This window comes from Salmo trutta, chromosome 6 (assembly GCF_901001165.1).
Source record: "Salmo trutta chromosome 6, fSalTru1.1, whole genome shotgun sequence".
Taxonomy (NCBI): Eukaryota; Metazoa; Chordata; class Actinopteri; order Salmoniformes; family Salmonidae; genus Salmo; species Salmo trutta.
In genome coordinates, this window is record NC_042962.1 from 20,248,461 (window position 1) to 20,272,726 (window position 24,266).

A 24,266-nucleotide genomic window follows, 5' to 3' on the forward strand; every position below is an offset into this window, starting at 1 on the left:
TCCACATCATTTTCCTCACTCATGATGCCATCTATTTTGTGAAGTGCACCAGTCCCTCCTGCAGCAAAGCACCCCCACAACATCATGCTGCCACCCCCATGCTTCACGGTTGGGATGGTGTTCTTCGGCTTGCAAGCCTCCCCCTTTTTCTTCCAAACATGACGATGGTCATTATGGCAAAACAGTTCTATTTTTGTTTTATCAGACCAGAGGACCTTTCTCAAAAAAGTACGATCTTTGTCCCTATGTGCAGTTGCAAACCGGAGTCTGGATTTTTTATGCCGGTTTTGGAGCAGTGGCTTCTTCCTTGCTGAGCGGCCTTTCAGGTTATGTCGATATAGGACTCGTTTTACTGTGGATATAGATACTTTTGTACCTGTTTCCTCCAGCATCTTCACAAGGTCCTTTGCTGTTGTTCTGGGATTGAAGGGCACTTTTTGCACCAAAGTACGTTCATCTCTAGGAGACAGAACGCGTCTCCTTCCTGAGCGGTATGACCGCTGCGTGGTCCCATTGTTTTTATACTTGCGTACTATTGTTTGTACAGATGAACGTGGTACATTCAGGTGTTTGGAAATTGCTCCCAAGGATGAACCAGATTTGTGGAGGTCTACAATTTCTTTTTCTGAGGTCTTGGCTGATTTCTTTTGATTTTCCCATGATGTCAAGCAAAGAGGCACTGAGTTTGAAGGTAGGCATTGAAATACATCCACATGTACACCTCCAATTGACTCAAATTATGTCAATTAGCCTATCAGAAGCTTCTAAAGTCATGACATCATTTTCTGGAATTTTCCAAGCTGTTTAAAGGCACAGTCAACTTAGTGTATGTAAACTTCTGACCCACTGGAATTGTGATACAGTGAATTATAAGTGAAATAATCTGTCTGTAAACAATTGTTGGAAAAATTACTTGTGTCATGCACAAAGTAGATGTCCTAACTGACTTGCCAAAACTATAGTTTGTTAACAAGAAATTTGTGGAGTGGTTGAAAAACGAGTTTTAATGACTCCAACCTAAGTGTATGTAAACGTTCGACTTCAACTGTACATTTGATACATACCAGTCGGTTAGGTTTGACAGTAATCCGTCTGTCAGTCGCGCCACAGAAGGACAGTGACAGCCAAAATGACTGTCTTGGAGCTTTGAAGAGGAGCTGTATGGCTGTGTGGGGTGTAGAGACAGTTCTGAACCACAGTCAAACACCAGGCCCCAGGACACGGCCGTTCCCGCCCCAAAACATCCCCCTCTAACCTTTAAGTGTCAGCTGAGGAATCAAAATGAATGACCACCTGTCTCAGCCAGAATGAAGGTTTACTCTGGGCTACAATGAACATGAAGACACACTCTCACCTCCTGATTGATTGACTAACCGTCAATGTGAACCAGGACAGGGACAAGACAGAGAACATTCTTTGATGTTAACCCCAGCGTAACCCTTAACAAGGCACTGCGTAACATTAGTTAGATTGACCCAAGCATGTGAAAAGTGTGCAACTTTCTTTCTACACAGTTCAGCTCAGAGTTTAGTAATGCGGGAAAAGATGTGATGGGCAACAGGCTCTGACAAATGTACATCTCTGGTCTGTGTGAAGCTTCTGTGGCTTCGGAAACCAAAATAGATGTATTGTCCACAGAAACACACACCAACAGACAGAAACACATGGCTTTACCAGTCATCCAGTCCCCCAGCACTAATGGGGCCACGTTACATAAGCTCCAGTTGAGTCTGCTTCTGCAGCTCAGAGTATGAAGCTCTGACAATAGACACAAGGCCAGGACAAACACAATGAGACAGATCTGATCAGACGCAATCCCTTCCGATGCTAATCACAAGCCGAGAAGCTACTATAAAAAAACAAAGTGGCCGCATACACACGGATGTGTGGTATGGTGAATGAAGCAAACCATAGATCTGCAATGTGGAAAAACATGACTGTTTTTAGAAATAGTATTTGCACGATTCTTCAATGTGTTTAGACAACATTGTCAGCCATTCATGATCACGTCAGAATTTCTTAGTGTATTTTGTAGTGGTGTCCTGTACCTGTGTACATCAAGAGTCGAACCTGGTAGTGTAGTGTAGAGAATAGTAGTGTGGGGTAGTGTAGGATAGGGTAGTGCAGAGTAGGGTAGTGTAGTGTAGGATAGTGTAGAGTAGGGTAGTGTGGGGTAGTGTAGGATAGGGTAGTGCAGAGTAGGGTAGTGTAGTGTAGGATAGTGTAGAGTAGGGTAGTGTAGCGTAGTGTAGGGTAGGGTGGTGTAGAGTAGGGTAGTGTGGGGTAGTGTAGGATAGGGTAGTGCAGAGTAGGGTAGTGTAGTGTAGGGTAGTGTAGAGTAGGGTAGTGTGGGGTAGTGTAGGATAGGGTAGTGCAGAGTAGGGTAGTGCAGTGTAGGATAGTGTAGTGCAGAGTAGGGTAGTGTAGTGTAGAGTAGGGTAGTGTGGGGTAGTGTAGGATAGGGTAGTGCAGAGTAGGGTAGTGTAGTGTAGGATAGTGTAGAGTAGGGTAGTGTACTGTAGTGTAGGGCAGTGTAGGGTAGTGCAGGGTAGGGTCTGTAATGTAGCGTAGGGTAGTGTAGTCTCGTGTAGGGTAGTGTGGGGTAGTGTAGGATAGGGTAGTGCAGAGTAGGGTAGTGTAGTGTAGGGCAGTGTAGGGTAGTGTGGTGTAGGGTAGTGTGGTGCAGGGTAGGGTAGTGTAGTGTAGCGTAGGGTATTGTAGTCTTGTGTAGGGTAGTGTAATGTAGGGTAGGGTAGGGTAGGGTAGGGTTGTGTAGGGTAGCGTAGAGTTGTGTAGTGTAGTGTAATGTAGGGTAGGGGTGTGTAGGGTAGGGTTGTGTAGTGTTGGGTAGGGTTGTGTAGGGTAGTGTTGTGTAGGGTAGTGTAGGGTAGGGTAGGGTAGTGTAGTGTAGGGTAGTGTAGTGTAGGGCAGGGTAATGTGTAGGATTGTGTAGGGCAGTGTAGGGTAGGGTTGTATAGGGTAGGGTCGGGTTGTATAGGGTAGGGTGGGGTAGGGTAGGGTAACGTGTAGGATTGTGTAGGGTAGTGTAGGGTAGGGTAGTGTAGGGTTGTGTAGGGTAGGGTTGTGTAGGGTAGGGTAGGGTTGTATAGGGTAGGGTAGGGTGGGGTAGGGTAATGTGTAGGATTGTGTAGGGTAGTGTAGGGTAGGGTATGGTAGGGTAGTATAGGGTAGGGTTGTGTAGGGTAGGGTTGTATAGGGTAGGATAGTGTAGTGTAGTGTAGGGTGGTGTAGTGTAGGGTAGTGTAGTGTAGGGCAGGGTAATGTGTGGGATTGTGTAGGGTAGTGTAGGGTAGGGTAGTGTAGGGTGGGGTAGGGTTGTGTAGGGTAGGGTAGTGTAGTGCTAGGCAGACACAGTGGAATAATAATGTGTATATTTGGGCCATGCTGACCCTGCCGACTCACAGGCAGGCTGGGGGCCACTGTCACTGTCACATCGCAGCCCTCTCTCAATCCCAAATGAGTGACACCCAAGCCCCTCAAGGACAGGGACACAGAGCGCCCCCTCTCCAGTGATGACCTCACTCTGCCTGGCTGGGTGGCTGGACGTGCGCACACGCGCATACACACACACACACACACACACACACACACACACACACACACACACACACACACACACACACACACACACACACACACACACACACACACACACACACACAGAGGCTCTTCTACATAATCCCACTGTGCTACTAAAGCACCGTGTCTAACAGACGAACAACAATAAGGACGCAGAAAGGAAGCAGAAAGTTGCAAACCATTCCATAACTTAATTTAGCAGTGGATATTTGGATAAAAGGTAATCGAGTTAAATCAAATCATCTCTAACAATGGAAGCAACTGGGAGGTAAAAACAGCAGCAAGAAATATGAGTTATTTTTCAGATTCATCAAATGAATAACATATTCTGCAATGTTCCATCCAAAAATGTTCCATCCTTGCACTGGAGCCTGTCATCAGTGAACTATCTACGGAGTATGCTGCAAATAGGTTAGATAGGTGGCCATTCATTAAGAACACTGATGAGAGTAAAGGGGGCTTTATTTAACCCGGTGCCCTACAGAATATGTAAATAGGCCAATCAGTCAAGCCATTAAACAAGTACACACTCAGAGGTAAATTATTCAGGAGGTGCAATACTTCAAATGTAAGCTTTACAATTGAGGAGAGGCACAGCATCGTTGAACAGTGAGGCTAAATCTAAAAGTGAAAAAGAAGTCAGTGCTCAAACTAGTGTATTCACTTCTCTGAGAGAGAAAGAGAAAGGGAAGAACGGCATGGAGGGAGAGATCAGAAGACAGACAAAGAGAAGGAGTGAGGCGGAAGAGAGAAAGCTAGACAGTCTTTAGTGGTTCTATTTTTAGCTCAATCAGTCCCCCCTCCCCCTGCTGTCACACACCCATTGTTTCCTTGGTAGCCCTCTCTACCCAATGTCTCCAAAAGCAACTGCCTCCCATTTCCATGGCAACAGGATCCTTGCCACGGCAACCAAGTGGAGCCAGAGGAATATATGAACGGAGGAAGGGGAGAGAGGTGAGAGGAGGAGGAGGGGGAGAGAGAGGTGAGAGGAGGAGGGGAGAGAGAGGTGAGAGGGAGGAGAGGAGAGAGAGGTGAGAGGAGGAGAGGGAGAGAGAGTGAGAGGGAGAGAGAGAGAGAGGTTGAGAGGAGGAGAGGAGAGAGAGGGCGAGGAGGATGAGGGGGGAGAGAGAGGTTGAGAGGAGGACGGGGGAGAGAGAGGTGAGAGGCGGAGCAGGGAGAGCGAGAGAGGTGAGAGGAGGAGCGGGAGAGGAGAGGTGAGAGTAAGGAGGGGGAGAGAGAGGTAGAAGGGAGGGAAGGGGAGAGAGCGGTGAGATGAGGAGGGAGAGTGAGGAGAGAGATGTGAGAGATGGAAGGAGGGAGAGAGAGAGGAGTGAGAGGAGGAGGAGGGGAGAGAGAGGTGAGAGGACGAAGGAGGGGAGAGAGAGTGGAGGAGCGGTGAGAGGCGGAGAGGAGAGAGAGGTGGGCGGAGGAGGGGAGAGAGAGGTGAGAGAGAGTGCAGAGGAGGTGAGCGGAGGAGAGGGCGAGATGAGGATGAGAGGTGGAGGAGAGGGGGAGAGGAGGTGAGAGGAGGAGGGAGAGAGAGGTGAGGGAGGAGAGGAGAGAGAGAGGAGGTGGGGAGGGTAGAGAGGTGAGAGGAGGAGGGGGAGAGAGAGGTGAGAGGAGGAGGGAGGGAGTGAGAGAGGTGAGAGGAGGAGGGGGGAGAGACGAGTGTGAGAGAGGAGGGGGAGAGAGAGTGAATGGAGGAGAGGGAGAGAGGTGAGAGGAGGGAGAGGGGAGAGAGAGGTGAGAGGAGGAGGGGGAGAGAGAGGTGAGAGGAGGAGGGGAGAGAGAGGTGAGAGGAGGAGGGGAGAGAGAGGTGAGAGGAGGAGAGGGGGAGAGAGAGGTGAGAGGAGGAGGGGGAGAGAGAGGTGAGGAGGAGGAGGGGAGAGGAGAGGTGAGAGGAGGAGGGGGAGAGAGAGGTGAGAGGAGGAGGGGGAGAGAGAGAGGTGAGAGGGGAGGGGGAGAGAGAGGTGAGAGGAGGAGGGGGGGAGAGAGGTGAGAGGAGGAGGGGGAGAGAGAGGTGAGAGGAGGAGGGGGAGAGAGGGGAGAGAGGGTGAAGAGGGGGCCCAGGGGAGGGGGAGAGAGAGGTGAGAGGAGGAGGGGGAGAGAGAGGTGAGAGGAGAGGGGGAGAGAGAGGTGAGAGGAGGGAGAGGAGGGGAAGGGGAGAGAGAGGTGAGAGGAGGAGGGGAGAGGGGAGAGGGGAGAGGGGAGGGGGAGAGAGAGGTGAGAGGGGAGGGGGGGAGAGAGGTGAGAGGAGGAGGGGGAGAGAGAGGTGAGAGGAGGGGGGAGAGAGAGGTGAGAGGAGGAGGGGGGAGAGAGAGGTGAGAGGAGGAGAGGGAGAGAGAGGTGAGAGGAGGAGGGGGAGGAGAGGTGAGAGGAGGGGGGGAGAGGAGGTGAGAGGAGGAGGGGGGAGAGAGAGGGAGAGGAGGAGAGGGAGAGAGAGGTGAGAGGAGGAGAGGGAGAGAGGATGAGGAGGAGGAGGGGAGAGAGAGGTGAGAGGAGGAGGGGGAGAGAGAGGTGAGAGGAGGAGGGGGAGAGAGAGGTGAGAGGAGGAGAGGGAGAGAGAGGTGAGAGGAGGAGAGGGAGAGAGAGGTGAGAGGAGGAGGGGGAGAGAGAGGTGAGAGGAGGAGAGGGAGAGAGAGGTGAGAGGAGGAGGGGAGAGAGAGGTGAGAGGAGGAGGGGGGAGAGAGAGGTGAGAGGAGGAGGGGGAGAGAGAGGTGAGAGGAGGAGAGGGAGAGAGAGGTGAGAGGAGGAGAGGGAGAGAGAGGTGAGAGGAGGAGGGGAGAGAGAGGTGAGAGGAGGAGGGGAGAGAGAGGTGAGAGGAGGAGGGGAGAGAGAGGTGAGAGGAGGAGAGGGAGAGGCCAAAATCAACTGGGGGCATTTTCGTATACTATTATCTGCTGAGCTATGAACCAATGAGCTGCTCTCACACTGCTCTTGAGTTAATGGTATCTTTCAATTAATCACAGTCATCAGTCTGCTACGGTCGTTCAGCTGTTAATGCCTATGCAAGTCTGTTAATCCAGCAATGTCTGTGTCACGCTGATAGACTGGCCTCCAGACAGATCATTTCAGCTGCAAATAGCTTGGGAGGGAGGGGAAGATTGGGTTTGATCAACCCAAAAATGTGATAGTCGCATGCTGTGGCCGTTATCGTCCAAGCCGGAGATCCTCTCTTCCACGATGAACTCCTTGCCTCCCTCAGATCAGTGTACTACATCACATCAGCCTCAAAATCAGAGGGAGGGAGCCTTGCTTTGTGTACTTTGTGTTTGAGAACCCTCCTTTTCCAGACACGATGGCACACATTACCAGACAGATAACTGTCCAGTGAAAATCTAACTTTTAAAAGACTCATCCTATACTCTTATTTGTGGCCAAAGCATAAATTGAAGGGGAAAAAAAAACACTTCAAAAATCCCACCTCAAACAGACCGTTTGAAAAATGCTTGCTATTTCTTCATAGACGATGATCTGGCCAATCAGCAGTCTACTTGCATATTTTGTGACCATGTACGCCCACACCATCCTACTGTTGAGGTATACCCACCCCATTCCAACCTAGAATACCCTGCTGTTGAGGTATACCCACCCCATTCCAACACAGAATACCCTGCTGTTGAGGTATACCCACCCCATTCCAACACAGAATACCCTGCTATTGAGGTATACCCACCCCATTCCAACACAGAATACCCTGCTGTTGAGGTATACCCACCCCATTCCAACACAGAAAAGCTGCTTTTTAACGTACTTCATACAAAAACAATTGGGAAGGAAAACTATTTCACTCATATTGTAATGAATTATTGGTCATATTTGATAAAATAGTACGGCGTTAAAAATAACATGACAATGTGCTTTGATTGCTCACTATAACTGAAAGGGTTTATTGAGTTGATGCTTCAGTAGTTACTCCCTTGTATTCAATGGAATCTATTCTACAGGTTGAAACTGGGTCTACTTCTGAACACTGACGTAAGCTGCACCTAGCCTCTGATGTATTACTTTCACCTATCTAATAGCCATCTTCTGATGAGAAGCTGACTATTGCCTGATGTATTGGGCAGATTGCCATTATAATTGTCCTGGAACAACAACAGAGCCCTATTAAAGTGTTGCAGACTACTAACAAATGGCCCGAGATCCGCGTAACCATCTATCAATGTGAAATAGCTGTTCAATCTTGCGCGGTAAAATCCATAAGTCCATAAACCGCCCCACCATTTTAGTTCTATTATAGCAGATGTGCTCGGATCCCTCATCCATTGCTATTGATTATGGATGTGGTGCCTGTGGCCAATTCGCTCTGCCAGATTCACAGTCGTTCCCACTCTGGACACAACTGATCCCTGGTTAATGCCCAACAAGCTCAGATCAGCTCAGCTCCCAAAATTCCCTAAATTGGATAAACGACGGACGCTCAATCAAATGGGATGATTTTTGGGGGGTAAAACTTAAGAGTGGATATATGTATTCATGACATGTCCAATTGATATGAAATCTTAGTGATGGCTGCATTTTGGGTTTAGGTTTTTGAGCAGATTGATTCGGAATTCAATTTGGTGTGCCATGTACTGCCAGCATGTGGTTGTCAAGCCTTTCACTCTAAAGTGACAAGACATTTCTCAATCATTTCTCCTTTATCCCGCATCGTAAGACCACCGCCACTCAAATACAGGGGACGAGAAAGAAGGTGCATATATAAAGTGCGAAACATAGCAATGAGAAGAAATCCAGGGAAGGAAGTCCACTCATTTCTCCTTTAACGAGCATTACATCAACTTTCAAATACAAGGGCGAGAATGAACACATTCTTGTAGTGAGAGGGCGAGAACCAGCAATTTCTTGCAATGAGAAGAAATTGGTACCAGGACAGCTCAGAGTTGGATTATTCCAGTTTATGGAATCTAAAAATAATCCTAGCATGTCTGCTGTAAATCAAACAGTGTCAGCCCCATCATGTCAGGTCTGGATTATGGATTATGCCAGCTGTGTCAGGGGAGTGAGTGGAAGGGGAGGTGGAACAGTCTCTCTGCTATGCTGCTCTGCTCTGCCAGGAATATTATATTATTCTTTGACAGCAGACTGCTCCCTTCCTCCTTCCACATGCAGGCGGCCGCCCACCAGTTTTAGAAATCACCCGATTCCAGAGCTCGTTATAGAAACAGAAACAAGCCCAGGGCTGCTTCATTAACATGTTTTGTATAATTAAAGCAGCGTTTTTAAAAACATTTTGGGCGACCCGACCGAATTCACATAGAAATGTGAGTTATAGATCTATCATTAGCATTGAAAGCAAGTCTAAGAAGCGGTAGATCTGTTCTATATGCACTATTTCAATGCTTCCCGTTCTTAAGTTTTGTTTTTGCATCTTTTACTTTCGGTTTTGTACACTAGCGTCAAAAAGTTGAAAATACAATATTTTTGGGTACTGAAAATATATTTCACAGCGGTTTAGATGGTAAAATGATTATCTACACTATACATTGCTTGTTTTGTCACATTCATTGAAATTAGGCGAGCTATTAAAATTTTTGCAACCAGGAAATGGCGGAGCGATTTCTGCATATTGCACCTTTAAGACCGTGATAGAGTGGCTGGTGCTGTGATGTACTGCGCCGTCCAGCGTAACGCTTTGTTGTTTCCGTGTACATGATCAGTTTCACTCTAATGAGGTTGCATGAGAAAAAAAGGAAATTGTATTTAAACATACAGTTGAAGTCAGATGTTTACATACACTTAGGTTGGAGTCATTAAAACTCGTTTTTTCAACCACTCCACAAATTTCTTGTTAACAAACTATATTTTTGGCAAATCGGTTAGGACATCTACTTTGCGCATGACACAATACATTTTTCCAACAATTGTTTACAGACAGATTACTTCACTTATAACTCACTGTATCACAATTCCCAGTGGGTCAGAAGTTTACATACATGATAAGCTAATTGACATAATTTGAATCAATTGGAGGTGTACCTGTGGATGTATTTCAAGGCCTACCTTCAAACTCAGTGCCTCTTTGCTTGACATCATGGGAAAACCAAAAGAAATCAGCCAAGACCTCAGAAAAAAAATGTAGACCACCACAAGTCTGGTTCATCCTTGGGAGCAATTTCCAAACGCCTGAAGGTACCATGTTCATTTGTATAAACAATAGTACGCAAGTATAAACACCATGGGACCACGTAGCCGTCATACCACTCAGGAAGGAGACGCATTCTGTCTCCTAGAGATGAAGGTATTTTGGTGTGAAAAGTGCAAATCAATCCCAGAACAACAGCAAAGGACCTTGTGAAGATGCTGGAGGAAACAGGTACAAAAGTATCGATATCCACAGTAAAACGAGTCCTATATCGACAAAATCTGAAAGGCCGCTCAGCAAGGAAGAAGCCACTGCTCCAAAACCACCATAAAAAAGCAAGACTGGTTTGCAACTGCACATGGGGACAAAGATCATACTGTTTGGAGAAATGTCCTCTGGTCTGATGAAACAAAAATAGAACTGTTTGGCCATAATGACCATCGTGATGTTTGGAGGAAAAAGGGGGAGGCTTGTAAGCCGAAGAACACTATCCCAACCATGGAGCACGAGGGTGGCAGCATCATCTTTGCTGCAGGAGGGACTGGTGCACTTCACGAAATAGAAGGCATCATGAGGGAGGAAAATTATGTGGATATATTGAAGCAACATCTCAAGACATCAGTCAGGAAGTTAAAGCTTGGTCACAAATGGGCCTTCCAAATGGACAATGACCCCAAGCATACTTCCAAAGCTGTGGCAAAATGGCTTAAGGACAACAAAGTCAAGGTATTGGAGTGGCCATCACAACGCCCTGACCTCAATCCTATAGAAAATTTGTGGGCAGAACTGAAAAAGCGTGTGTGAGCATTGAGGCCTACAAACCTGACTCAGTTACACCACCTCTGTCAGGAGGAATGGGCCAAAATTCACCCAACTTATTGTGGGAAGCTTGTGGAAGGCTACCCAAAACATTTAACACAAGTTAAACAATTTAAAGGCAATGCTACCAAATACTAATTGAGTGCATGTCAACTTCTGACCCACTAGGAATGTGATGAAAGAAATAAAAGCTGAAATAAATCATTCTCTCTACTATTATTCTGACATTTCACATTCTTAAAATAAAGTGGTGATCCTAACTGACCTAAGACAGGGAATTTTTACTGGGATTAAATGTCAGGAATTGTGAAAAACGGAGTTTAAATGTATTTAGCTAAGGTGTATGTAAACTTCCGACTTCAACTGTACATGTATTCTACTGCGTTTGTGAGTGTCATGTTACTGTGTGGTTGGTGTGTGTGTGTGTGTGTGTGTGTATATTTTTGACTGTTGGGTGTGTGGGTCACTGATAAAGATATTTTAGCCTCAGCCTACGTTCTCAGCATCAGTTGCCATCCCCATGGCAACATTAACTGCTCCTCAGTTACGATGGCAACTAGCCAGACCCCACCCTCCCCAAAGGCACATCTATAACTGTCTACCACTGGAAAAATTAAATCAACAATCTGACCTTTCCTACCATTTTCACAACATTCACATTTGAGTAACATTTATACAACACTTTACAATCCATTTTATTCAAGTCTGCCATGTCTCTAGTAGTCTTCAAATCATAAACACCTTTTCGTGTAGCTTTTTGAAGCATTAGTAAACCAATGTAAACCCACAAGGATTTTCACTATTCACACATCATTGTCTAGTTCACATGAACAAACAACTGTCTGTCACGCTGTTCCCGCTAGATCAAAAAGACATCACCCAGACAGGCCCCCCCCCCCACACACACACACAAAATCGCTCTCAGAGGAACAGCAGAGGAATCAAAGCCTTTAACTCTTGCCGCTCTGTACTCTGCAATGTTGCTGAGGGCCAGTGGGCAGCAGAGCAGCCCTGCTGTGGATAGGTTTGTCTGTCTCCATGGGGGCTGTGTCAGAAGCTCCAAAAGTATTGGGACAGTGACACATTTTGTGTTGTTTTGGCTCCGTACCCCCAAGACATGCTAACTTCTCACCATTACAATAACAGGGGAGGTTAGCATTTTTGGGGGGGGGGTTATATTTATCGTTATTCACGATTCATTCAGGATTATCCGTAATCATGGTAGCATCCACATGAATGTAGAAGTGTCTAGAAACACATTCTATTCTTATTTACAATAAAAGTGACTCCAAAATGACACAATACATTACTAACCATTCATTTCTATTGGGCACAAAATAATCTGAAACACAACCAAAACAAACAACAATGGCATCCAACAAGTTTGTAGAGTCACAAGCTTGATGTAGACATTGAATATGTCTACATCAAAAAGTACTCAACTTTTTACTACTTTAATACACATAAGTGAATTTGTCCCAATATTTTTGTTACCCTAAAATGGGGGTACTTTGTATCATTTCAAATCCAAAGTGCTGGAGTACAGAGCCAAAACAACAAAACATTTGTCACTGTCCCAATACTTTTGGAGCTCACTGTTTAACCACATGCCCTGAGCCCACACCTGGGTGCTTCTGTCTCACCACATCAAGGGGACAGGGCTGGTGGCAAAAATCCACCGTTCAACACTGTCACGGATGACTCCACATTCAGATGCTCATCAGGGCTCATCTGTGAAGGAGACCTTGGTCTCAGCATGACCCCCTATCGAGATCAAATCTTCTCCAATGAAAACATGGTATTTCGAAGAATCGCCACGCTCTCCCTTTTATTGGTGGAGAGGAATGGAATGGAAGCGACACAGAAACCCCACTGACTTCTTGATTGATGGTTATACGCAAGCGACTGACAGTGATGTGACGCAAGCATAACTGCAAATAAAACAGCACTTACAACGTAATTACAGCTGTTCTAGAGTGGCTGACGCACAGAGAGCAGTGGGTGGCACCAACCCAACCTTAGCACTGTTATAACGGGTGGTTAAGGAAATGAAGAAACAAAGGCTTTTAAAGCCAAACAGATGGAGTATTATATATATATATTTTTGGAGAATCAGAAAGTGTGTTACAGAATAGAGATGGTGGTATTGATACACGGCTAGGGCCTGGGGTTATTCCGTATCGCCCTCACCCCTCTGATCCAATGTGTTCTTCCCATCGGTGATAACAGAAGTGTAATGTTGTGGTCTGGCTGCCAGCATATCCTCATAGGAATATGACAGAGATAGAACAAAACGCCATCCAAACCCCACAGGCTTGGACTGTAATACTCCTTTACGGAGATAGTCCCCACTACCTGATAATAACCTCTTTCTAAAACAGCACCCGTGTGAGTCCCGGCTTTCACAATGGTGAAATCACATAGGTTACCCCTTCACGTCACAACCCATCAATTCACAGTGCATGGACAACTCTGCTAATACTGTACACTTGTCCCTTCTAGGATCCCATCCGTCAACGGCCTATTAAAGAAATCCGCCCCCCCAGGAACAGTGAAAAGCACCATAGATAAAAATAGGTGGCTGGAATATTTATGAAGCTTCGTTGTTCTGGGTCGCGGCCCTAAAATAACACCAGTGACTCGTTTTGTTGCTGTGTGCAGTCACAGTGACATGGGGACACTGTGGGGGCACATCGGTGGCACATTGGCACCTCTGTTAATGCGCTGTACTCCTCCCACTCACCCCCAAATGGCCAAGGGATGTTGTCATTCACAGAGGCAAGTTAACAGTCTGACTGCCTCACCTCAAAAGGCCAGGAATGCTCGACTTATCTAAACCACACAAATCCCATCAATATTACATTGGGTCACAGGCGGTAGGTGGAGTGGGGGGTTGTGAATGGGAGAGAGGCTTCGTGAGGGCAAGGATATGCCCCGTATTGGTTGGTCTATAAATACACCAACCGACCAGTAATGAGGGGGAGCAAGGCCAGACTAACTTTATCTAACACCACACACACACACACACACCCCACCAAGACCAAGTCAATATGATAACACTCTGAAATGCTCTCATATGTGTGAAAGTCCATCTTTGAGATAATTACTCCGATAGAGGAAATCCAATACTAGTTTGTGTTGAGACCTTGGAGATATACTAAAACACTGTTAAAATACAATCATACTAAAACGCTGTTAAAATACAATCAAACTAAAACGCTGTTAAAATACAATCATCTTCACTGAAGCTGAGAGGTGCTTAATCTCTGGCCTGTGCCCAAATGAAAAGCACATGAATGACCCCTTGTCCCACAAACAAACACACAGACACACACACAGAGATACTGAGTGGCAGTGGCTGAGCTGTCAAAGGATTTTGCCCTGAGCTAACGGTGCACTTTTCCACTCGTATGGGTAACAACAAGAATTGTCTACTGAACTTCAAACACTGAACAAAACATGAGAAACAGAACACACACACACACACACACACACACACACACACACACACACACACACACACACACACACACACACACACACTGCTGTTGGCCTAATCTTGTCCTTCATCCCCAGGAAAGAGCATGCTGGGTGAGGGATGGGCTGGGACACAGCAGCTTTACCTCTTGTCTCCTACAGGGCCTAAATAGCACCCCCAGTGACACAGCTCCACCCCTTGAACACTGGCAAAGAGGGCAAATTACAGAGGGGCAACAGAGACAGCTGTGTCTCTACCAAAACCCACCCACCCACACATCAAGCTATTCATCTCAAGGAACAGAGTGCAACTGTTAAAAGCCATACACTTTTAGATGTTCAATGGGCTCTGCTGCGATGGCTGACTCAAGGTGCCAGACCAAATTAAGCACTTTTTATACACGTCACTGTTTCTCTATCTATCTCCACAGGTGAATAACGGGCTCACGTCTCATTAGAGCCAGTCTTTGGCTGCACCGAGCTGGAAGAGGAAGCCACGGACAGGAAGTGATGCGGGATGAAAAGGTAAACTGTATCTACTCGTCCGCTTCTTCAATTAATCAGAGTGGTGCCTGCTGAGCTGCGCTTTAACGCTGCGTGTTAACATGATCTATTTATATACTGGCAGCTCGCCGGGGCGCTCATAAATAAACAAATATTTCACACGCTACCCGGCTGGACAATTTCTCCAAAGTGAATCCGAGGGAGTTCGCGACTGTCATAACTCTTCATTACAGAGGAACCCAGATTGCCAAAGTTAATAAATATATATAAATGTGTGTAGTTTGGGCATTGTGCGCTCACTTAAAGCTGCCTGATGGTGAAGGCGGCATCTAATTGGCTGTGGCAGCTGTATCTTGAGGGGCACATTCAGTACACATGGCTTAAAATAAAACTGTGATAAAAAAACTGACCGTGACGCTCGTTTACCACTTGCTCCTTTGAGCAACTACTGTGGAGTTAAAGTGTCAGTCATCGTCCCCGGATGACTGCACTAGAACGGATGGGGTGTGTATATCCCAGTGTCTTTATTATGTAAGGGGGAAATGGGAGAAATACTGTGAAACAGCAGCGAGAGAAGAGAGGGTGCTGAATGTTGTCTCTTATTGGACAATACTATTCTGGCTGCAGTGCATTCTGGGCAAGTTGCCTGGGAGGGAGGGGTTAGAGGGGGTTTGGGGTGCTCACCCCTCTCAGCTCAGTGAGAGTCAAGGTGCCAGTGGGGTTCGCTCGGCCTGAACATGGCAGCTTATGTAAGCGACTCTATGGGGGGTTCGGCTAACCTTCACTCAGCCCTCATGGCCTTCGGAGAGAGCACACAGGACACCAGGGGAGACCCAAGGGGTGCTAGCCAACATCTGGAGCTCTCAAACAAGAGCGCCTGTCTCCTAAAACAACCTCTCTCTCAATTCTATTCTATATTCCACTTTCCTGTCCTAGTGTCCCCACCTCCTTGGAGTCAGCCCCAAGCCACTTTTTTTCAGCCCGTCTTGCCCTGTCTCAAAGAGATTGCTTCACTGTGGTGCATTGCAACACAAGACTTTCCCACAATTTATTTCCCACTAGGGATTAAGATGGGTAACAGGGATCCCGGGACTGTCCCAGGATCACTTCACATTTCCCCCCAAAAACGACGACAAGACCTGGGAAATGTGTCACTAATGCAATTTCACAAAATACATAACGTGCGCAGCAGCAGATTAGCAAAAAATGTAATTGCACATTATCCAAACAGGTTGTTGCACGGGAAGCCTTTAGAAGCCTCTAGAATATTTAATTCAAACAAAGTCGGCATCAATTCAAAGCACACGCATTATTGACACGGACTGCACACACGGCCCGAATGCAGTTAATAAACCCCAGAGGAAACCTCTACAGTATAGCTTATAAAATAATGTGTGCCTCTTTGAGCTGTCGTTGTGACTCTTTGGACAGTCACAAATTTGATAGGCCTACGACACAATTCACTACATAGGCATTTCTGTCACAGTCTGTAAAAAAAAAAAGGCATGAGGGAAAATTCTCCCTTCTCCTGTCCAGGATTAGGTTATTATTCTATCTGGTCCCAATCCCACTGAAACCCAAAATCCCCACTCCTGTCTCGCATGGAAATTCCTAACTTTATTCTGTCAGCCATAGGTTGCTTTATCAAAGCACTTCTCTCGCCTATGCATGTCAAAATCCCGCTATGACAATTCACCCGCTTCTCTGTCTCGTTTCTTGCTGCCCATATGAGATCTGCGGTAGAGAATGTGTGATCAACAATGAGAGTAGATATGGATTTTTTATTTATTTTTTAAACAGAATTGATCCCCGTTAAAGATACCTTGATATTTAAACTATTTTCACTCTTCATCCCTTGGATATTCATGATCTGATATCTGTATAATCATCAACTCCATTTGGCCAAATACCGGAGATATTCTGTCATTCGTTGAAGGAGGTTATCTGGCAAGTTTAGCAACTTTGGTCATTTGAATTTTGCTTGACTGCTGTTACAAAGTTACACTCGGGGTGAGCTCTGTGCATCCCGAGTGCGCTCGGCGTCGAGAACCACTGCTGAATTTGTGAACAGGCCGTTTTGCAATTCACAACAATGTCATTGGATAGTTACTTTATCATTACTAAATATCAGTTTCACTTGCTCTTAAATCTTTACATGGTGGAGCAGCACCCCTCTTATTAAAGGAGAACCCTGACATAATGACCAGATCTTGGTTTTAAACGCTTTAAATGGGAACTTCTGATTTTGCGGTATTTCCCGGGCCTCTCTGGATTAATATGAATTATTCAAGGTATTGAAACTTGGTAGATTTGAAGAAAAATATTGATCCCCATTTCCCACATATTTTCCCATATTCCCCCAAAAAGATCAAGGAGATTTCTGACTCACCTATTGGGGCGGCCGTCGTAGAGGCAAAAGGGACATGAAAATCGTCAGGACATGGAAAGAGAGAAGGAGATAATGAGAATCTGATTGGAGTGTACATTCATTCAGGCATGCTTTGATTAGAGAGTGGTCATGCACTGCAGAGGTTTGGACAAAACATCCAGAGAACTGTTTAGAGGTTCCTCTCTGGAAGAAATGTTAGCTAAAGAGAAGAAGACAAGGAAACCAATATTAATTCAACCCAGAGGAGACAAAGATGAATCACGGAGGTCCAGTAGACACACACTAGACTGTTATCAGAGACACCTGGATACCCGCAGGAAGGAAGAGAGGTCTGGTTATTTAAGAAAGTGCCGGGGAAACTGGTGACGCTGTGTGTGGTGGTTAGTAGCACACCACAGGGTTAATGAGAACACTCTAGCACTGCCCAGACGCAGCAGTGCCTTGTGGGTGAGAGGAAACCAACCCCCCCAAAAAGCCAAGCCCCTCAGACAGAGTGTATCTTTTCGGGGAACCTGTATGTTAGTCAGTCAGGCTGTCTAGACTGGGCTATTGAGTCGGTCCCAGCCCAGTCTTAGCGCTGCATGCCCATGCAAGGTATGGGTCTACTCCTCCAATCCCCCTAGTGGAGAGCACATGCCACTGCAACAAACCTTCAGACATGGGGGCCACCACCACCAGGGGCTCCGTGAGTTCGGCAAAGCTGGGGAAGAAGGGCTTGGCAGCGGGGTTCAGACCAGACCCCGGGGAGGTGGGGCTTTTGGTGGAAGAGGAGGAGGAGGAGGGGGACTTCGTGGGTATATTCTGTGATGGGGATTTGCCCTCCCTGGGGTGATATTCCGGTATGGTTTTGGGGGAGCGGAGGGGGGCTGGGCTGGGTGTGTCGAAGGCCAGGCCCAGAGGTAGAGGGCGCCCTGGAGTGATGTCACTGAACTCAAAGGAGTCGTTGTTGAAGTTGGAGTCATTGATGAGCCAGGAGCTGTCGGAGGGGGAGAAAGGGGGAGCGGTCGCTGTGAGCTCACTGAACTTCTCCAATGGGGACAGGCCACGATCTGGTTGGCGGATGGGGCTTAAACTTAAGGCATTTTTCATATGGACATCGTGCATGGGGGTGTCATGATCAAACACCACCTTGACACCCGACTCATGAACTGGGGAATCTAGGGGAAAGGTTGTGGAGAAAGCCTCTTTGGCATTGCCCATGCTAGCGCTCTCCGTATCCATGAGCAGGTCTTGGTAGCTAGCGGTGAATGGGTCTCCTGGACGTGAGGCCATGGGGAAGGTGCCCTTGGGCGAGAAGTCTCCCTGACTGGTGGGCATGGAGACAGGGGCGGTAGGCAGGAGCTCACAGCCCAGGGCTGGTGGAGGGGAGGTGGGAGCTGTGAGAGAGAGCAGGTCCTGGGTGAGAGATGGAGGGAAGAGGCCCTCGTAGAACTCCTCACTGGCGGGACTCAGCCCCATGTTGGAGTAGGGGTTCTCCAGGGGCTGGGAATGGGTGATGGGGGGCACTAGTTGGTCTAACACCTCTTCAGGGAGCCCTTCAGGGAGGTCATTGGCAGAGGAGGCAGAAGAGGGCACGAAGGGCTCAGCTGTGACTCCCCACTCTTCTGGAAGCTTCTTCCTGCTCTTGCCCCTCTTTCCCCTGCCTCCACTTCTCCCTGGCTCTTCGCGCTCCCAGCCTCCATCCATCCTGTCCCTGTCCTTGCGAGGGGAGACCCTGTGGTGGCCCTCTGACAGGGGTGTGTTTTCAGCCTGAGCCTCCGGGTGGCCCCTGTTTTCTACCAGGTCGTACACATCATCCCGGGGCCTCCTTTTCTTCTTCTTCTTCTGCTGTTGTTTGCGGTCGTTTCCTTCGTTGCTTTCCCGCTCCTCCCCCACGGCCGAGGCCTCTCGGTGGGGCCAGCCAGAGTCAGGGCGGTCCTCGGGGCTGGCCGCCAGGTGGCTGGCATGGCGACTGATCACCGTGGAGACGCTTTGGGTGAATGGCAGGTCGGTGGGAATGCAAGCCTCGTCTGGCCAGCCATCGCCCAGGGCACCTCGTGTTTGAAGAGGGAAGAGAGTTTAAAGCATGCATACAGTCTCTCTCATCTAGACAAAAGCGTGAACTTCAAAGGGCTCACTTACTTTGAAAACAAAACCAAGTTCAACAATGCAGTCTAAGAAATGAGAGTAGTAACAGACATTGTGTACATCTTTACAGCTGTAGACGCTTATTGACGGTCCATTCAATATAACTGAACTTTGGTAGTGTACGAGCTGCAATTTCTCATTTTGCCACTGAACACTCAAAATGCAACATGGTTGTCAAATAACTCATGCATCCTCATTGGCCCGTTGCCTCAGTAACCCCTGTGTGAATGAATAGTCCCGCTGAGGGACTGGTAATACTGTGACTTTTTGGCTGCTGACTCCGTGCTACCCTAGTGACATGCTGGTGTACTGAATGAGATTTTAGGAGGAGGAGAAAATTGTGTTTACTTCATAGTGAGTAGGTGATTGAACTCAGCAAATACAGACATAAACACAGCAATTTGGTCAAGTACACAGAAACAGGCACAGACCACACAGTTGTATAGTACAGTATAGGCATTGAAATGTTTGCGTACAGAGTGCTCTGAACGGTGCGACATTAATTGCTGTGCACTCTGTGAAGGCTCTGGTTGTCCCGCTTCTGACACCTCATTTGAATAGGGTGCGACATGCCACATTTTCTGGCCTATCCAGACAAAGGATACATTTCCTCTGCCTGTGAACCTTGCAGCTCCACCTACAATACGGCATATGAAACGGGAGACTAGCGATTGGAGCAAAACCAGTCTCATCTTGCTGTGGTGTTCTTATATGGATTTAGAGCTCTCAACATGAAACAATACCAAACGATTTTGCAGAATTGAAACTAGCCCACTCTCTTGGTCACAGAGGGACAAAATCACTTGGTGCTTAAAGCTGAAGTCGTAACGAGTCGACATTTGAATGTCTCTGGGCTGAAAAAGGCTCTGTCGTCAGTTATATGAAACGGTGCCAATTTTGTACTGTCACGAAGTATGATGACTTTTATTTTACAGTGATAAACAAGATAAAATATTATAGTAAGTCAATTAGCATTTGATTGTTACTATATTTAGAATATTTACATTTGTTAAATAGGAAAGAAATCGTATATGATATTTTAAATATTTTTATGATACAGTATCTGTACTGTGTACTTGAACTGGTGTCCTCAAAAGTGAATACACCTCAGCAATTTCTGACTATTTTTAACAGAAAGGTAAAAAGCATTACTACAGTAGGTATTGCTTAGGGCCCTGTCATTGTAAATAATTACTTTTGGGTATGCTGCTTAGGTGGAAATCTACATTTTGACATTACATTTAAGGTAAATCGTGTTGTGATTAATATGGGATTGTTTCCTTTCCTGAACTGTTCATTCTAGCTAGTTCAATTCTAGAGCCCCACGCTGCCAAGCTGCACGGGTAAGCCGTGGCGGTTCTGAGAGGGAGGAGGAATGGAAGGAGGGAGCAATGGGAGGAGGAAGGGTTTTAGAGGAAGTGATAACCCAGTAAGGCTGGGCCACTTTGCCCCAGTTGTCTCTCTAGCCTTTTGAATACCGAAACTCCAAATGGAGCATCTCGTTATCATATTTTCATATTTTACATGAATCAAACACCACATGACAGAAACGGACCTAGTATGTTAAAGCAGCGATGAGAGACAATGCAGGAGCACTTAGAGCCGCTCCCTCAATGCTCTGGGGAGCTGTTGAATCTGGTCCTGTGATGAACAGCAACAGAATGTCTTGGTCGCCGTCGTGGTTCACTTCAAGTACCGAACCAGCGCGTGGTACAGTATCCCCAGAGCCCACAGGTTGCAGGTCTCCAGGGGTGTGACTGACTCCATGACTAATGCAGCACGATGGTGCTGTTCGGCACATATAAGGTCACTGCAGCACTTCTGCTCCACTAGGTTCCCAGCCCTCACAACTCCGTTCAGTGCAGACACGCTTAGCTAGTGTGCTATGCTAATGTTAAACATGAGACACTCAACATAACCCTGACTTAGTTGTAATACATAAATACCTCATGACTTTTGTAGCAGAGGATGTTTTGTTTGTTAATTATTGATGTAGTTGTTATTCTTCCCATGAGTGTCTCTGACAAGAGATGGTTGGTGAGTCATAGCAGGCCCCTTTTTCCCCCCTTCATTAGCAGGGGAGTCTTCCAGGGGTAAACACGAACGCAAGATGCATTCAGATATTGTACTGATCAAATGAGCTTCCCCATATCGAGCTCTAAATGACTCCTTCTCTACACAGACAGGCTCTGGAGTTTGGAGTCAATACTCCACAGGCAGCGTTTTGAACTGTGAAGTTTATCTTTCAGCCTCAGGCTTCCAATCGGTCTGCAGCTTATAACTTATTCAGTACCAGACTGTGCTGCGTGCCTTTAGTCACACGCACACACACGCACACGCACACACAGCTAAATGCTATTCCTACACAAACATGCTTGTGGAACCACCTACTGCAGGGGTAGGCAACTAGACTCAGCCTGTGGGACGAATTTTGTCGGAGTGGATGGTCGGCGTGCCAGAACATAATTATAATACTTTGCACACTACAAATTGACCATAACTAAGACTAAAAAGAGATTGTATTTGAAAATAACAGTAATTTCATACATTGAGACATGATCACATCTCACATATCTTTTTTAATTTTTTATTTGTGGGAATACTTGGGAACAGATAAAAAAATAAAAATGTAATTCCCAAAACACTTTGGGGGGCAAAAAATACACTTGCGGGACAGTTTTGGCCCGCGGGCCGCCTGTTGCCGACCCCTGAACTACTGTGTAGTAGCATAACACTGGGTCTCAGCTGTGCTATAGCCATGTGGCCCCTGGGATGTTATGGGAATGCTATGTGACAATAGCAACAACATGATGACATCCAGTATTCTATACCATCTGAGGTCTAATGGAGTGTAGGGTATTCCCAGCAGGGGCTAGACCCAGTGAGCGGAGGGAGGCAGCCACAGCTCTAGCTATAGCACCCCTCAGTGGACAAGAGAGGGCAATAGTACAAAAGTTATATAGGTGCCCCGTGTGAGGATTCTCTACACAGGAGCGGAGTTGGGGGTCGGATTGGGTGATGAGCCCCACAGGGGGTCCCCCAGCTGCTCTAAGCCCATAAGCCCTCAGCCAAAACCCAGACCTCATTAACTGAACATGAGATATGGAGAAGGTTAAAGGCTGGCTGCCACTGGGTATACTGGCAAGGGGAGGTGGCACTGGGATGAGACTATGTGGAGGAGACAAGTGGGGTGAGGGGATGGGCTGGGGTTGACAGATGGCATCGGCATATAAGGATTTGTGGCAACACTCAAGTCTTGGGCAGGATACCGTATAGAGAGGTATTCTGAAATACCCACGGTAAAATTTTCAATACTGTCAACACCCCCCCCCTCCCCCACCAAAAAAATATATATACAGTATATACAGTGCATTTGGAAAGTATTCAGACCTCTTGACTTTTTCCACATTTTGTTACGTTACAGCCTTATTCTAAAATGTATTTTTAAAAAAAATGATCTTCCACAATACCGCATAATGACAAAGGGTAAACAGGTTTTTTTTAAATTTTCTGGGGAATTGAAGGTCCCCAAGAGCACACTGGTCTCCATCATTCTTAGACGGAAGAAGTTTGGAACCACCAAGACTCTAACTAGAGCTGGCTGCCCAGCCAAACTGAGCAATCAGGGGAGAATGGCCTTGGTCAGGGAGGTGACCAAGAACCTGGTGGTCACTCTGACTGAGCTCCAGAGTTCCTCTGTGGAGATGGGAGAACTTTCCAGAAGAACAACCATCTGTGCAGCACTCCACCAATTAGGCCTTTATGGTAGAGTGGCCAGATGGAAGCCACTCCTCAGTAAAAGGCACATGACAGTCCGCTTGGAGTTTGCCAAAAGGCACCTAAAGGCTCTCAGACCATGAGAAACAAGATTCTCTGGTCTGATGAAACAAAAATTTAGCTCTTTGGCCTGAATGCCAAGCGTCACGTCTGGAGGAAACCACATATCACCTGCTCCAGAGCGCTCAGGACTTCAGACAGGGGTGAAAGTTCACCTTCCAACAGGACAATGACTCTAAGCACACAGCCGAGACAAGACAGGAGTAGCTTCGGGACAAGTCTCTGAATGTCCTTGAGTGGTCCAGCCAGAGTCCGGACTTGAACCGGCAGAAAATCTCTGGAGAGACCTGTAAATAGCTGTGCAGCGACGCTCCCCATCCAACCTGACAGAGCTTGAGCGGATCTGCAGAGAAGAATGGGAGAAACTCCCCAAACACAGCTGTTCCAAGCTCAAAGTGTCATACCCAAGAAGACTTGAGGCTGTAATCACTGTAAAAAGTGCTTCAACAAAGTACTGAGTAAAGAGTCTGAATATTTAGGTAAAGGTGATATCTGTTTTTTATTTGTAAAACATTTGCAAACATTTCTAAAAAACTGTTTTTGTTTTGCTTGTATGCAGACTAATGAGGGGGGAAAAACGATTTAATACATTTTAGAACAGGGCTGTAACATAACAAAATGCACTGTATACAAAAGAAATTGGGGGAAATAATTGTTAAAGAAATACCTGCAGTGAACTTGTGGACTAGTATTAAGAGATAAAGCAGATTGCGTTCTTTTTCACCTGTTGCATTTTATTTCATTTTGCAGTTCCCCAAAGTAGCTGATTGAGCCAGTTACATGGTATGTTTTATCTTAAAGAGCGCAAGGAGCAAACAGGAGCTTTCGTGATGTGACGATCCAGTGTTGTGCAGCGCAAGAGAGGTGATCAAGTTATACTTGAACCTTATTACTGTTTGCCAGCTAAATATATTTTAACTAAAAAGTTTAACTATCTAAGATGTGACAAATAAATTCTGTCCAGCTCAGGGCTCCAGCTATGCATTTGGTTTGCTAACTTGCTAGCTAAGTGGCAAGTTAGCAAGTGGTGATCAAGCTTCTTGGTTACAGCAGAGACCATCAATCCCCTCCTAGATCAAGATCCCTGCAGTCTAATATTTGTTTTGTGCATGTAGCAAACTTTTTTTAGATAGTTGTACAACTTTCTGAGCTGGGGTGTCTATCCTTGCAATTTGTTTATGTTCACTTGCGCTTGTTAGCATTTAGCTAGCGTCTGCTATGGTAATTCGCTAGTACTTTGTTAGAATTTATTTTAACGTTTGGAAAGAAATAGTGCCCCCTTGTGTGCACTGACGGAAATACGGGAAACTTCCCAACCCTAACACCCTCTAGTGTGCACAATGACTTCCACAAATGCCACACATGCATGCCAACACGAAGAGAGGCAGACCGACATACACATACAGTTGAATTTGGAAGTTTACA

At 46.5% G+C, this 24,266-nt stretch overlaps 1 protein-coding gene across 10 annotated transcripts in view; it reads right to left on the reverse strand.

Moving 5' to 3' along the window:
* Positions 1-24,266, reverse strand: part of LOC115195626 (microtubule-associated protein 4) — a 115,840-nt gene that overhangs the window by 35,527 nt on the left and 56,047 nt on the right. For all 10 annotated transcript variants that reach the window (XM_029755687.1, XM_029755690.1, XM_029755685.1 and 7 more), the window contains one exon: positions 17,528-18,910. In XM_029755687.1, coding sequence (XP_029611547.1) covers positions 17,528-18,910 — 1,383 coding nt within the window. The remainder of the gene's footprint in view (positions 1-17,527; positions 18,911-24,266) is intronic.